Below are 15,350 nucleotides of genomic sequence, written 5' to 3' on the forward strand. Positions count from 1 at the left end.
AAATGTGGAACGAATTATTGTACATGTTATATGCAGTTATGGAAATGTGGTATTGAAATTCAAGTATATCAACCAAATTATTAACACATGTATATGTTTACAAAGTAGTACTTAGTAGTGTCCAGTGTAGCCAAATTTGACAGCCAAGTAGTTCCTGTGGCTGTCAATCAAGTTGTGAGCACCCTTTGGAGGAATCACAAGAGACGTACGAATGAAATTTCGATTGGACATACTGTATAGCACAGTAATGAAAATTGGCTTCATAAATGTCGGCATGTATTTCAAAATCTGTTCCCAAATTATATTCAAAATGCCATTCTTTAATGTGTAGTTATGTTTATTCTTATATGGCCTACTTTATTCCATGGACTGAGATGGAAACAGCTTTTAGACTATGGTATGGCTCATTTACAGGTTTACCAAATCACTTAGTCACCTGACATGCTCATTTAGTCATCTACAAATGTTCACTTAGTAACCTGCCCTCAAGCAATTTTGTACATGATAATTCAAGACACACGGTAGTGTGTCGTGCGGCCCAAGAAGCCGGCGCATAACACCCGTGAGTATATTGACAGAAAGAAAGAAAACGCAATTTTCGCACATCCGTAGCTCTGTGCTGCCTTGATGAAACAAGACAATTTTTGCTGTGGACACTCCCTCCACCTTCAGTACTCCACATTCCAAATTTGAGAGAAATCGTTCAAAGCGTTCCAGAGATATGCGACTTCAAAAATTGGCTTAGTTTCTTCGGGTTTTTTTTTCTTCTTATTTTCTTCCTCTTTTCGCACACTTACAAAAACTGCTATAAAACTCGAACGCCATATCCGATCGCCTTGAAATTTGGCACACAGAAGGGGGTATAAAGGCGCATCTCTGTACCAACTTTGGTTGGAATACGATAAACAGGCAAATAGTTATAAGCGATTATTCACGAAAAATAACACCAATATGTTGTCACGCCTAAAGGGTAAACCGCGTATGGGAAGAAGCTGAAACTCGGTGGGTGAATAGGTTAACTATTGAACCTCAAACCTTTTGTGGTTTGAAAGAAATCGAGCTAAAAACCAGGAAGATACAACGAAAAAACCAACAGTGTGTAACAATTATGCAATCGAGATTAGCTAAAAAAACGACTGCTTGCTACGCCTACCAGGTAAACCGCTTGGGGTAATGCTTTGAAAATCGCTGTACAGATGGAGTTATCATCTTAGAAAGGCTCTTCAATGGTGTAGAAGAATCAGACTTAGAGCCACGGAGTTATAACACGAAATCCAACTTGGTGTAGCAAGTGCGAGATCGAGATACTCTAATAGAGCAGTCATCCTAATAGAGCAGTCATCCTAACCATAGATATTAGAGTACTTTAATATCTATGTCCTAATAGAGCAGTCACCCGAAGAGAATTCAAGAGATCAGCTAGAAACAAGTAACCTGTATAGAGATCAGCTACAAACAAGTCACCCTGTAGAGAGATCAGCCACAAACAATTCACCCTGTAGAGAGATCAGCTAGAAGAAGTTACCTTGTAGAGAGTTCAGTTACAAAGAAACCACCATGTAGAGAATTCGTTTACAAACTAGTGAGCCTGTAGAGACATCAGCTAGAAGAAGTTACCTTGTAAAGAGTTCAGCTACAAAGAAACCATTCTGTAAAGAGCTCAGCTGCAAAAACATCATCTGTACAGAATTCCACTACAAACAAGTCATAGAAAGATCAGCTAGAAGAAGTTACCTCATAGAGAGTTCAGTTACAAAGAAACCACCATGTAGAGAATTCATTTACAAACTAGTGACCCTGTAGAGACATCAGCTAGAAGAAGTTACCTTGTAAAGAGTTCAGCTACATAGAAACCATTCTGTAAAGAGCTCAGCTGCAATCAAATCATCTGTACAGAATTCATCTACAAACAAATCACCCTGTAGAGAGATCAGCTAGAAGAAGTTACCTTGTAGAGAGTTCAGCTACAAAGAAACCATCATGTAGAGAATTCAGCTACAAACAAATCTCCCTGTAGAGAGATCTGCTAGGAGAAGTTTCCTTGTAGAGAGTTCAGTTACAAAGAAACCATTCTGTAAAGAGCTCAGCTGCAAAAAAATCACCTTTACAGAATTCCACTTCAAACAAATCACCCTATAGAAAGATCAGCTAGAAGAAGTTATCTCGTAGAGAGTTCAGTTACAAAGAAACCAACATGTAGAAAGTTCAGCTACAAACTAGTGACCTTGTGGAGACATCAGCTAGAAGAAACTACCTTGTAGAGAGCTCAGCTAAAAAGAAACCATTCTGTAAAGAGCTCAGCTGCAAACAAATCACCTGTACAGAATTCAGCTACAAACAAATCACCCTGTAGAAAGATCAGCTAGAAGAAGTTACCTTGTAGAGAGTTCAGCTACAAAGAAACCATCATGTGGAGAGTTCAGCTACAAACAAATCACCTGTAGAGAATTCAGCTACAAACAAATCTCCCTGTAAAGAGATCAGCTAGGAGAAGTTACCTTGTAGAGAGTTCAGTTACAAAGAAACCATTCTGTAAAGAGCTCAGCTGCAAAAATATCACCTTTACAGAATTCCACTACAAACAAATCACCCTATAGAAAGATCAGCTAGAAGAAGTTACCTCGTAGAGAGTTCAGTTACAAAGAAACCACCATGTAGAAAGTTCAGCTACAAACTAGTGACCTTGTGGAGACATCAGCTAGAAGAAACTACCTTGTAGAGAGTTCAGCTACAAAGAAACCATTCTGTAAAGAGCTCAGCTGCAAACAAATCACCTGTACAGAATTCAGCTACAAACAAATCACTCTGTAGAAAGATCAGCTAGAAGAAGTGACCTTGTAGAGAGTTCAGCTACAAAGAAACCACCATGTAGGGAGTTAAGCTAGAAGAAGTTACCTTGTAGAAAGTTCAGCTACAAAGAAACCATCATGAAGAGAGTTCAGCTACAAACAAATCTCCCTGTAGAGAGTTTAGTTAGAAGAAGTTACCTTGTAGAGAGTTCAGCTACAAAGAAACCATTCTGTGACAAGCTTAGCTGCAAACAAATCACCTGTACAAAATTCAGCTACAAACAAATCACCCTGTGGAAAGATCAGCTAGAAGAAGTCACCTTGTAGAGAGTTCAGCTTCAAAGAAACCATCATGTAGAGAGTTCAGCTGCAAACAAATCACCTGTAGAGAGTTCAGCCACAAAGAAACCACCATGTACAGAGTTCAGCTAGAAGAAGTTACCTTGTAGAGAGTTCAGCTACAAAGAAACCATCAAGAAGAGAGTTCAGCTGCAAACAAATCTCCCTGTAGAGAGTTTAGTTAGAAGAAGTTACCTTGTAGAGAGTTCAGCTATGAAGAAAACATTCAGTAAAGAGCTCAGCTGCAAACAAATCACCTGTACAGAATTCAGCTACAAACAAATCACCCTGTAGAGAGATCAGCTAGAAGAAGTTACCTTGTAGAGAGTTCAGCTACAAATTTAAAGAAACCATCATGTGGAGAGTTAAGCTGCAAACAAATCACCTGTAGAGAGTTCAGCTACAAAGAAACCACCATGTAGGGAGTTCAGCTAGAAGAAGTTACCTTGTAGAGAGTTGAGCTACAAAGAAACCATCATGAAGAGAGTTCAGCTGCAAACAAATCTCCCTGTAGAGAGTTCAGTTAGAAGAAGTTACCTTGTAGAGAGTTCAGCTACAAAGAAACCATCATGAAGCGAGTTCAGCTACAAACAAATCACCCTGTAGAGAGATCAGCTAAAAGAATTCACCTTGTAGAGAGTTCAACTACAAAGAAACCACCATATAGAGAGTTCAGCTACAAACAAATCACCCTGTAGAAAAATCAGCTACAAACAAATCACCCTGTAGAAAGATCAGCTTGAAGAAGTCGCCTTGTAATGACTTTAGCTACAAAGAAACCACCATGTACGGAGTTCAGCTAGAAGAAGTTAACTTGTAGAGAGTTCAGCTACAAAGAAACCATTCTGTAAAGAGCTCAGCTGCAAACAAATCACCTGTATAGAATTCAGCTACAAACAAATCACCCTGTAGAGAGATCAGCTAGAAGAAACCACCACATAGAGAGTTCAGCTGCAAAGAAATCACCCTGTAGAAAATTCTGCCACAAACAAATCACCCTGTAGAAAGATCAGTTAGAAGAAGTTATCTTGTAGAGAGTTCAGCTACAAAGAAACCACCATGTAGAGATTTCAGCTAGAAGAAATTACCTAGTAGAGAGTTCAGCTACAAAGAAACCATCATCTAGATAGTTCAGCTGCAAACAAATCACCTGTAGAGAGTTCAGCTACAAACAAATCTACTTGTAGAGAGATCAGTTAGAAGAAGTTACCTTGTAGAGAGTTCAGCTACAAAGAAACCACCATGTAGGGAGTTAAGCTAGAAGAAGTTACCTTGTAGAGAGTTCAGCTACAAAGAAACCATCCTGTGAAGAGCTTAGCTGCAAACAAATCACCTGTACAAAATTCAGCTACAAACAAATCACCCTGTAGAAAGATCAGCTAGAAGAAGTCACCTTGTAGAGAGTTCAGCCACGAAAAAACCACCATGTACAGAGTTCAGATAGAAGAAGTTACCTTGTAGAGAGTTCAGCTACAAAGAAACCATCAAGAAGAGAGTTCAGTTGCAAGCAAATCTCCCTGTAGAGAGTTTAGTTAGAAGAAGTTACCTTGTAGAGAATTCAGCTACGAAGAAAACATTCTGTAAAGACCTCAGCTGCAAACAAATCACCTGTACAGAATTCAGCTACAAACAAATCTCCCTGTAGAGAGTTTAGTTAGAAGAAGTTACCTTGTAGAGAGTTCAGCTACGAAGAAAACATTCTGTAAAGAGCTCAGCTGCAAACAAATCACCTGTACAAAATTCAGCTACAAACAAATCACCCTGTAGAGAGATCAGCTAGAAGAAATTATCTTGTAGATAGTTTAGCTACAAACAAATCACCCTGTAGAGAGATCAGCTAGAAGAAGTTACCTTGTAGAGAGTTCAGCTACAAATTTAAAGAAACCATCATGTGGAGAGTTCAGCTGCAAACAAATCACTTGTAGAGAGTTCAGCTACAAAGAAACCACCATGTACAGAGTTCAGCTAGAAGAAGTTACCTTGTTGAGAGTTGAGCTACAAAGAAACCATCATGAAGAGAGTTCAGCTGCAAACAAATCTCCCTGTAGAGAGTTCAGTTAGAAGAAGTTACCTTGTAGAGAGTTCAGCTACAAAGAAACCATCATGAAGAGAGTTCAGCTACAAACATATCACCCTGTAGAGAGATCAGCTAGATGAAGTCACCTTGTAGAGAGTTCAACTACAAAGAAACCACCATATAGAGAGTTCAGCTGCAAACAAATCACCCTGTAGAAAAATTAGCTACAAACAAATCACCCTGTAGAAAGATCAGCTTGAAGAAGTCACCTTGTAGAGAGTTCAGCTACAAAGAAACCACCATGTACGGAGTTCAGCTAAGAGAAGTTACCTTTTAGAGAGTTCAGCTACAAAGAAGCCATCATGAAGAGAGTTCAGCTGCAAACAAGTCACCTGTAGAGAGTTCAGCTACAAACAAATCACCCTGTAGAAAGATCAGCTAGAAGAAACCACCATATAGAGAGTTCAGCTGCAAAGAAATCACCCTGTAGAAAATTCTGCCACAAACAAATTTCCCTGTAGAAAGATCAGTTAGAAGAAGTTATCTTGTAGAGAGTTCAGCTACAAAGAAACCACCATGTAGAGATTTCAGCTAGAAGAAATTACCTTGTAGAGAGTTCAGCTACAAAGAAACCATCATCTAGATAGTTCAGCTGCAAACAAATCACCTGTAGAGAGTTCAGCTACAAACAAATCTCGTTGTAGAGAGATCAGTTAGAAGAAGTTACCTTGTAGAGAGTTCAGCTACAAAGAAACCATTCTGTAAAGAGCTCAGCAGCAAAAAAATCACCTGTACAGAATCCAGCTACAAATAAATCACCCTGTAGAGAGAACAGCTAGAAGAAGTTACCTTGAAGAGTGTTCAGTTACAAAGAAACCACCATGGACAGTTCTGTAATAAATTTATGTATTATATATATAATTTGTACATTTACTGATAAAATCAGAAATATTTAAGGTACATCTGCTTCATCTTTTCTACTTCCTGTGGTAAAGAAAAAAGATAGGTTTAAAAGTCTCAAAGCAGGCCATAGGCCGGCTTTGGGGTATACAAACACAAAAAGAAGTGAAATCTAATCCAAAACAGCCAAGCTGTAAAAAAGTTTGCGGCCCTCAAAAAGGCTATGGTAAAAAAAGATGTGAAATCCAAGGTGGCGGCCAAGAAATGGCTGTGTTGGTAGGTTAATGGTAAAAATTTTAATAACAACAATTCAGGTGAATTTTGTGCCAATTGACCAAGCGGCACCAAAATTCACCTGAATTTTTGTTATTAAAATTTTTACCATTAACCTACCATCACAGCCATTTCTTGGCCGCCACCTTGGATTTCACATATTTTTTCACCATAGCCTTTTTGAGGGCCGCACACTTTTTTACAGCTTGGCTGTTTTGGATTAGATAATTATAACATGAAAGGAACACTGCAGTACTTAATAATACTGTTATAGTTTTGTCTCCATGTTCTACGAACAATTCTGGACAAATAGTAGACTAAACCAGCGTATGTACTGTAGCTCTAGCCGTTTAACAACTAGAGCTACAGCACATATAATACTTCAGTTACCGGTCGAATAATTCAGTATTTTGTGGACACTGTAAGGACTTCAGGAAGAAACCATTCCATTGTTCTGCATTGCTCTTTCACCCCACACTCATGCTTTTGCTATAAAGGTACGTACTTTAAACCATAGTCTAAGCTAGACACCGTAACCAATGGGAAATAAAGCAATTTAGTAATTCCTCTGGCCCTTATGCACCTATCAATGTTACAGTCGATTGCAGAATTCTTGAAAAAAGTATGCCGTACTGTGAGTGTTTCCGTAAGGCTCCTTGTGAGTAAATTTAATTGTCCTTGCTACAGATTCAACAGCAATTGTACCACACTAATCTTTTTTCTCAATCCGGCTGATCAGGCATCACTACAAGTAGTTTTCCAGCCAACGGAATGTTTACAGCACGGGAAGAGAAATATCAACAATTCTGCAATCAACTGTAAGCCCCACTACCCCTTCCCGGGATTACTATGGGATTAGTGGGGGATTTTGACCTGATTTGATCTGAAACTCTGCCCCACTAGTGGGGCATTTGACTGCTCAAAATTTTAGGTGTTTGTTTTAACTTGCAAGCTAAAGGAATTAATCTGTTTCCAAAAGTACCTAACAGCCATACTACATGGAGATTTTACCACTAGTCGTTCCCCATGGGTGGAGAATTTGATTTTTCAAAAAGTCAAATCCCCACCATTTCCCCCACTACTCTCAGGAGGGGTAGGTGGGGGATAACATTGATAGGTGCATTAGTAGTGCCCTCGCTACACTCGGGACTCTGCCTCGGGCGATCAGGGTTACTAAATTGCTTAGTTCCCTTGGTCTTGGTGTCTAACTATTATTTAAACAATAATCCAGGCATTATCAACACTGGAGAGACCACTATTGAGCTACAACTGCTGGTAATGCTCTTCCTTACAAGTCATAGGACACTAGCGCCTCAACTAGCACATGCACTAATTAATTAGAATACACATGTACTCACAGTGATAAAGTGTAGAGACTATTGTTGTAGTGTAGATGTTTTCCTTTGTTGCTTCAATACTTAGCACTAGCTAGCATTAGGGCAGTAGTAATGAGCCAGCATATTTGCATAGCCCCATCACATCACCTGGTGGTGCCACCTAGCTAGCTACCTGCTAAGAATAATTACTGGCTCATCTCTATAGCTGTAACACTAGTTAGTGCTAAAGCAACAAAAGAAAACATCTATGCTACAACAATAGCCTCTATCATGCTATATCACAGCTAGTAAACATATATCTAAGTGTATTCTAATTAATTAGTACATGCACTAGTTTTATGACTTTTAAGAGCAGTACCAGCAGTTGTAGCTCGATAGTGGTGTCTCCAGTGTTGCAAGAGATGGATAATTCCCGGATTAGTGTTTAAAAGCTGTTTCCAGCTCAGTCCGCGAGTCCAGTCCGTGGAATAAAGTAAGCCCTTTTATATACCTGTAGTCACAATGAAGCAAATTCCTATTAACAATGGGCATTACATTAAATTTGCCAAAATTGAAGGTGGGATCCACTCCCATAATACCAACAACTCTAACAAATTCTTTTCCTGGAACACTTGACTTATATTGTAGCATAACATGAGGTATGTTCCGTTCCAAAAATGGAAGGAAATGGTGGACCTATTATCATCCACTTTTGGAAGGTTATTACGCAGAGGAAATATTACTCCAAAAGTGGATGGAAATGACACTTTTTTTCCTATATAGTGACTAAAATGAGTAACAATCATCCATATTTGGATTGTTCTAGTCTTCCACTTTTGGATGATTCTGTTATCATGAAACAATCATCCATATTTGGATTGTTCTAGTCTTCCACTTTTGGATGATTCTGTTATCATGAAACAATCATCCATATTTGGAGTCTTTTAGTCTTCCTCTTTTGGGTGATTCTTTTATCATGAAACAATCATCCATATTTGGAGTCTTTTAGTCTTCCTCTTTTGGGTGATTCTTTTATCATGAAACAATCATCCAAATTCGGATACCTATAGTAAATTTGCTAGCACCGGCTTAGAAATGTTGCACCTATTGTCATTCATGCCGGCAAAAGTAGCTGTAATGGCAAATATTCATAAAATATTATTTTGAAATGACAGTTGTGACACTGAAACTTGTGTGACCATCAATTTGGATTTCACAACTTTTTCATGCAACTTATTTTATAAAACGTCTGTAATTTCACTGTTTTTGCGTGGATATAAATTTCGCTGTTTTTGTGTGGATATAAATTCTCCTTAGTTTTTTACAGCTTGTCTGTTTATGTGTAGATCTAAATTCTTTTTGTACGTGTGGGACTACACAGTACCAGCGTGCAAACAGATTCTCTTAACAAAATGCAAAAGATTATCGTTAGTAGTAGTGCACATATACACATAAATTATACACTTATACAATTACTGAAATTTCCTACAAATCTTTAAATTCTTGCATGCCAAAAACAGTTTGATATGAAATTTGAAATTTGGAGCCTTCATATATGCAATGTGGCCTTTGATCTTTTGCAATCCAGCATTTGCTTGTTCATTGATTTGGGAATTAAGGGATGCTAGATACTCTTGCTGATAAATGTCCATGTTATATCCACTTGAACAGCCGGTGTGTCCTCTCCAATGAAATCTATCCACCAAAAATGTAGTGTTTTGAAACATCACTGGCTCACGGTTCAGCACGTATTGATGAAGCTTACAACTGTTGTCGTAAATTATGTACTCGGGCATGCTGTGAAATCTTGTTAATATTAACTCAAATGGATGACGTGGAGACTCATGCTGTTTTAATATTTGAAAACCATAACATACACCATGGCTACAAAAGAGTGTAAAGATTCCTGGTGTTAAGACAGGATGACTTGAGGAAAACTTTCTGCAGGAGTCTCGATCTTCCTTGTGTAATTTCAAGTCTGCTGCATAATTTCGTACCCTTCGCACCAGTGGTAGGCTGGGAAAACAAGAAAAGTAGTCTTCATCCGGTGGAGACAAAAAATTATTAGGTGCTGAAACATTGTATGGTGCTAAGCACAAATCTCTTAACAGCTTGAAAAGATTACATACACTTAAAGGGATGGGCTCTGCCAACGTTAGCTTATTCAGGAAAACTGCGATAACAGGTGCACTCTTTTGCAAAAGTGCAAACTCTTTTTTTTGACCTGCCTGTCTAACGTCAATTCCTGAAATCACCTTATCAATTACTTCAATGACATCAGCCTTGCCTGCTATCTGAATCATGCCACATATGGCCGTGTTGCGAGCCAACTCAGAAAAAAATTCTCTGTAAGCATGAGGTGCTACTGTTGTTCCAGTTTCTTTATAGAGTTGATCAATGACACCGGCAAGCGCACTAGCCCCTTCGGCTCTCATCAATTTCATCATCGAGTTAAACTGTGGTAGAGTAAGATGCTTGGGAGATTTCACACACTTTCTGTCCTTTGTATAACCCGAGTACTGTAATAGTAATTCTCGTGACTTTACCGTTTTCAGTAACACTCTTTCTGAATGTCTAACTGTCACACACTGAATACTGTCAGTGGATTTAGTTTCCTGCACAGAAAGCCTACTCAGAAAGTCTTTGCGAAAACCAATGAGGGTGCCATCACACACAATGGTTTTAGGTGTATGTTCACATTGGGGACAAAGAAAGCATTCTTGATAATTAATATCTAGCAATCTGGCAAAGCAGTTCCATGCCTGACGAAGATGTTTGATTCCCACTGGGCGTGACTTGCTTAAGGCTGAAAAAGTTTGTTGCATGGATCTGTGAAAAGCTATCAACGGATTTTTTCCTTCTAACATGATGTGTAAATATGTAAACAACAGCCCATAGTAAAACAGATGCTTACCATCTAAATTTAATAGCAAGTGATCACGACCGTCATATTCCTGTTTACAATTGCAATCCCCCATTGTTGGTCTGTAAAAGCAGTGTCTTTGACTATCATGTATTGACACAGACTCTTTATGAATAATCACGTCTTTGGTAGATATCCAAGAATTAAGCACTGGGTCATCAGAACTAAACTTATGGCCATGCTCACATTTCAGTGTTTCATTATAATTAGGAACTAACTCTTTAGGAAATTTCCACTCACCACACTCATGTGCGTCATGAATACTTTGAAGTTCAGTTGGCAGTGGGTATGGGATTAGCTGTGATGATAAGCATGTAAATTGTTGCTCCTCAATGGATTCAGCATCTTGGTCAATGTATATGTCATTTACCTCGCACCAATTGAGGAACTGTGTTACGTGTTGACAGTGATCATGGCACAAATCACAATAGAGTCTTGTGCTTTGCCTGGAGCATATTAAGCCACATTCACTGCCATCATACACAGCTACTAACAGAGGATCAGTACATATAATATCAACAGATTCATCACTATCTTGCTGGTGACATATTTCACTAGCTGACTCAAACAATTGTTCTGTTGCCAAAGCATGTACACAGTAGCTCTTTTTTTCTTCAGAGGCCCTTACACGTAGGTTGCAATCAGAAAAATCACCATGGCAGTATGAATTGCATCTCTCCTTTTGAAACTTTGAGGAATCACACGAACACAACAGTATCACAATAGATTGAGAAAGGTACAGCTTTTGAACTAAACAATAGCCTGACTTGAGATTTCCTGAACTATCGCAATCAGCAATGACATATCTTTGACTATTTGACAACTCATAATATCGGCCTGAACTTTTTAGGCTTCTGACAAAGGCAGATTGTAGTGGAAATTCACCAACCTATATAGAAAAATCAAATTAAATTTTAGTAGGAAGACCCCTCTCTTAGTTGTCCTGCATGTAGGACAGGTACTGATGATAGTAGTATTAACAAGACAGACTGTGTCAAACTCAGCAAACACACTGTGTAGAACTATCAATAACTATATAGTGTGCAAAGGCTTCAACTTATTTAACACCTATCAACAGTTCTTTATAACCAGTAATGTTGTTTTTAACTTGCCAAAAGGTGAACTTTACTTAGTGTGGCTGTACTGGTAATTTAATTATTATTTGAAGCCCTCATTGATCTGGGGACTGATAAAACCCTTTTAAAAAACAGCACTCCAGACTTCGGGTTACTTATAAAAGCCTCCAGGACCTTTTCTACAACTTTTAAGACTAAATAAAATATTTTAAGCAGAAAGTTTCTCAATTTCGCTACGTAACCACCCAACCAAAGTCACTTATTTGACCACTTTTGAATCAGTAGAATCTACCTTTCGAGAACCTAGTAGGTTCTGGGTGTGTTAAGGTCAAGTCTTGGTTCTAAAAAAAAATTGAAACACCGTTGTGAATGCTCCTGCAAAGAGTAATCTGAATGCTAGTGATAACTACTGAATGCCTCCACACAATTACCATAATATTATAGAAGGAAGTTTAAAGGATCAAGCGGTAGTAAGGTTGCATACACACCCAAAGATGCTAGTGTACATTTAATCCTTAATTCAGAACCCTTGTGCAATTATTGTTACCTTCTTATGATCTAGTTGTAGGGACAAGCCATCATCACCATTTTCTTGTGACTTTGCTAATCTGGTTGACTATAAGAAAGAGATCATGCTTAAACTCTTAAGACTACTATAACTAACCTGTCTTTTAGTACTTAGCAGATTCCCTTTTCTCTGCTTCACTTTAACTTGGATTCCCTTTGTTGCTGCTGCCATTTCAACTACATGCACCAAAAACTAATGTCCACATAGCAGAATACTGGTCTGTGCAGCTGAGTAGACAGTTTTAATTCAAAGGTTTGTTTGTGTCAAAGACTTCAAAGAAGTGTGATTTTTGCTGTTTCAGCAACCTCAAACCCTTAAAATCTGAAGTCAGATTTTTATCAGTCATTTAGTAACAGTAAAGCTTGGATCTGAAGATGACTTCAAAAGTAGTAAATAACAATGCCAGGGATATCAAGAGAAAGTTGGATGTGATTTCTAAGAAATGCCAGGAATTGAAAGGTTTGGGAGTGGCTGTTGCTGTCGCATATTCTACCACAAAGACCAATGGTCTCTGTTTTTGGAGATGAAAGAATTTCCAAAGTGGTGCAGAAGTACAAGGATGAGATACTCTTAGATCCAGATTGGCAAAAGGAGGAGATGGAGAGCTCTAGTAAAGTTTTGTTACCCCCTTTGCCAGATTCATTATATAGCCTAAATGGAATTACAATGAAAGCTTTAATTCGGGGCATAATGAAAGATCTCAAACTTTCATGGAATTCTGACAAGCCAGAATGGTGGCCAGATACTGTGCCATTTGTCAATGTGACACAGCCTGCTCCAGAGTTTGAAGGTTAGTTACCACAATGAAAAAAGTTTTTGATGTGTATCAACATAGGGAATTGGAGCATTGCTCTACGAGAACTAATCACAGCATGCTATACTCATCATGGACTGGATGTTCGTACATACATTCAGCCAGATGCAGAGGATACACGTGAACGTGTTCCTGTTCCTCGTGATCTCCAAATTGAAGATGATGGATCTAGAGGTCCTCAAATAGAAGACGATGAATTTAGAGATCCCCAAGATGAAGATGATGAATCTGGAGGTCAACAAATTGGTAATAATAAAACCAGACAGAGAAAAAGACCGGATTTCACACCTTTGGCTGTTAGAAAACCTAAAAGGCAAAGACACCAACCACAAAGATTGGAGTAAAAGTAAAATACTTACTTTGTAGTCTAACCTCTTTATTTCAAATAGCTGCATATGCATCTTTAAATTAATTATAATTCTAGTATATAACATAAAAGCTGCGGTACATTATTCACTAGCAATAGACAAAGGGCTTGCACCGTAGCAATACATGTCAAGATCACTCACAACGAGATTCCTTTAAGGACTAGCTCCATCTTACCAAGTACAAAGCAAATCTGTCAGTAGCTAGGCATGTTATATCATGTATTCACAACAGGTTCTACTATGGAGGGATATTACTAATCACTGGACTGGACTGACATATTTTGGTTGTTACACATTCTGAGGTCATATTTGTTCTGTCTTTGCAAATCAAAGGCCTTCAGGGAGCCTTCTGCCCATTGCAAATCTTGGCAGAGAACTGCAGTATGAGAAAACTGCCATCTACATACACTCTTAGCTGTATGAATAGTTGATGATTAAACTTTAGGAGAGATTAGGTATAGCACAGCTTTAATACATAGTAAAACAGAACTGTAAGTTGTTCTTGGCATCGCAGCACTGCAATGGCTGTGCACTAAGGCATTTGAGTCTTGTGTAAGTACAAACAGCAATCAGAGGACTGCCTTGTGGAAAGAGGCAGTCCTCTGATTGCTGTTTAAAATTTAATATCAATTCAGTGGAAGGGCTTTCTGGCGATCTGAAGACATTTTTGAGCTTGCCTATGCCTAACCAATACTGCCTAGATGTCAGAAACTAAATATTAAGGGTTTTGGGTGATATTTTGGGGCAAGAAATCCCTAGCCTCCATGATCCCTATAGTACTACTGTACTATATGAGTACTTCTTGATTACTCTGTTTTTTTTTTAAATCATATGTCCAATCCCTATTCTACTTGTTTAAACTTTTATCCCCACTAAATTAAATGTTTTTCTTGTTTGTGAAGCTAGAAAATGATAGTATCAGCAGCATTTAGAGTCTTTTGTGAAGCTACCTTTTCATGCGAAGCATGAGTATAAGACAAATTTTGAAGAAAAGTTTTGGTGACCTCTGTATGTCTACTTTTGGGTTGATAAGGGGAAGGGGGGACTAGAACAATCCAGATATGGATGATTGTTCTACGATGAAAGAATCATCCAAAAGTGGAAGGCTAAAACAATCCAGATGTGGATGATTGTTTTATGATGAAAGAATCATCCAAAAGTGGAAGGCTAAAACAATCCAGATGTGGTTGATTGTTTTATGATGAAAGAATCATCCAAAAGTGGAAGGCTAGAACAATCCAGATATGGATGATTGTTTTATGATAGAATAATCATCCAAAAGTGGAAGGCTAAAACAATCCAAATATGGATCATTATTACTCATTTTGGTCACTATATAGGGGAATGCGTCATTTCAATCCACTTTTGGAGTAATATTAAAAACCTTCCAAAAGTGGATGATAATAGGTCCACCATTTCCATCCATTTTTGGAACGGAACATATATGCATAACATTGTATAGGACATCAGAAGTATGTTTAAATGATCTGTTTTTAGATTTATAATATACCATTTGTTGACGATTTTTTGACAGTGCAACTACACTTTGCATGATAATCATCCCCCCTACGTCATCGACAACCTCCATCTTGGTATCCTTGACCAAACTGTTACTGCTATAGTAGTCCGTTTTTTCTATGGTGCTCATCATGGTACGCACAAATGCATGTTTGCTTTTACTATTACCATGAGGTCTTGGAATAATTCACCATTTTCATTAGGTGGGTTGTTACATTTTTACTAACAGAAAACTTTTGTGATTTTGTCTTCGTTGCTCCAAACTGCTCTGTTCGAATCAATTATAGTATCAGTAGATAGTTCTGTGGTTGTTAAAGGTTGAGCTTTATAGTAATTTTCGTGACAAGATTAACACCTCACACATACGGCACCTTAACCGCTCAAGCAAGTTGAATTTACTCTGGTCTTTTGTACATCAGATTCTACATCTCTCCCTGTTCACAACTGTA

General features: G+C 38.2%; 1 protein-coding gene across 1 annotated transcript; it reads right to left on the reverse strand.

Annotated features, from left to right (window-relative positions):
• Positions 1-8,887: 8,887 nt before the first annotated feature.
• On the reverse strand, positions 8,888-12,681 carry LOC136246875 (uncharacterized). The gene is made up of 3 exons (XM_066038479.1): positions 12,298-12,681; positions 12,181-12,249; positions 8,888-11,446 (listed from the first exon to the last, which is right to left on the reverse strand). The coding sequence occupies exons 1-3, from the start codon at positions 12,370-12,372 to the stop codon at positions 9,107-9,109; spliced, it is 2,484 nt and encodes an 827-aa protein (XP_065894551.1). The 5' UTR covers positions 12,373-12,681; the 3' UTR covers positions 8,888-9,106.
• Positions 12,682-15,350: the final 2,669 nt, after the last annotated feature.

This window comes from Dysidea avara, chromosome 2 (genome assembly GCF_963678975.1).
Source record: "Dysidea avara chromosome 2, odDysAvar1.4, whole genome shotgun sequence".
Taxonomy (NCBI): domain Eukaryota; kingdom Metazoa; phylum Porifera; class Demospongiae; order Dictyoceratida; family Dysideidae; genus Dysidea; species Dysidea avara.

What these genes read in the sequence shown, in the direction of transcription:
- LOC136246875 (XM_066038479.1), bottom strand. Translation starts at nt 12,372, where the DNA reads ATGGCAGCAGCAACAAAGGGAATCCAAGTTAAAGTGAAGCAGAGAAAA. An exon ending in TGCTAAGTACTAAAAGACAG is followed by an intron (nt 12,250 to 12,297) that starts GTTAGTTATAGT and finishes TCTTTCTTATAG; the next exon opens with TCAACCAGATTAGCAAAGTC. An exon ending in TACAACTAGATCATAAGAAG is followed by an intron (nt 11,447 to 12,180) that starts GTAACAATAATT and finishes TTTTCTATATAG; the next exon opens with GTTGGTGAATTTCCACTACA.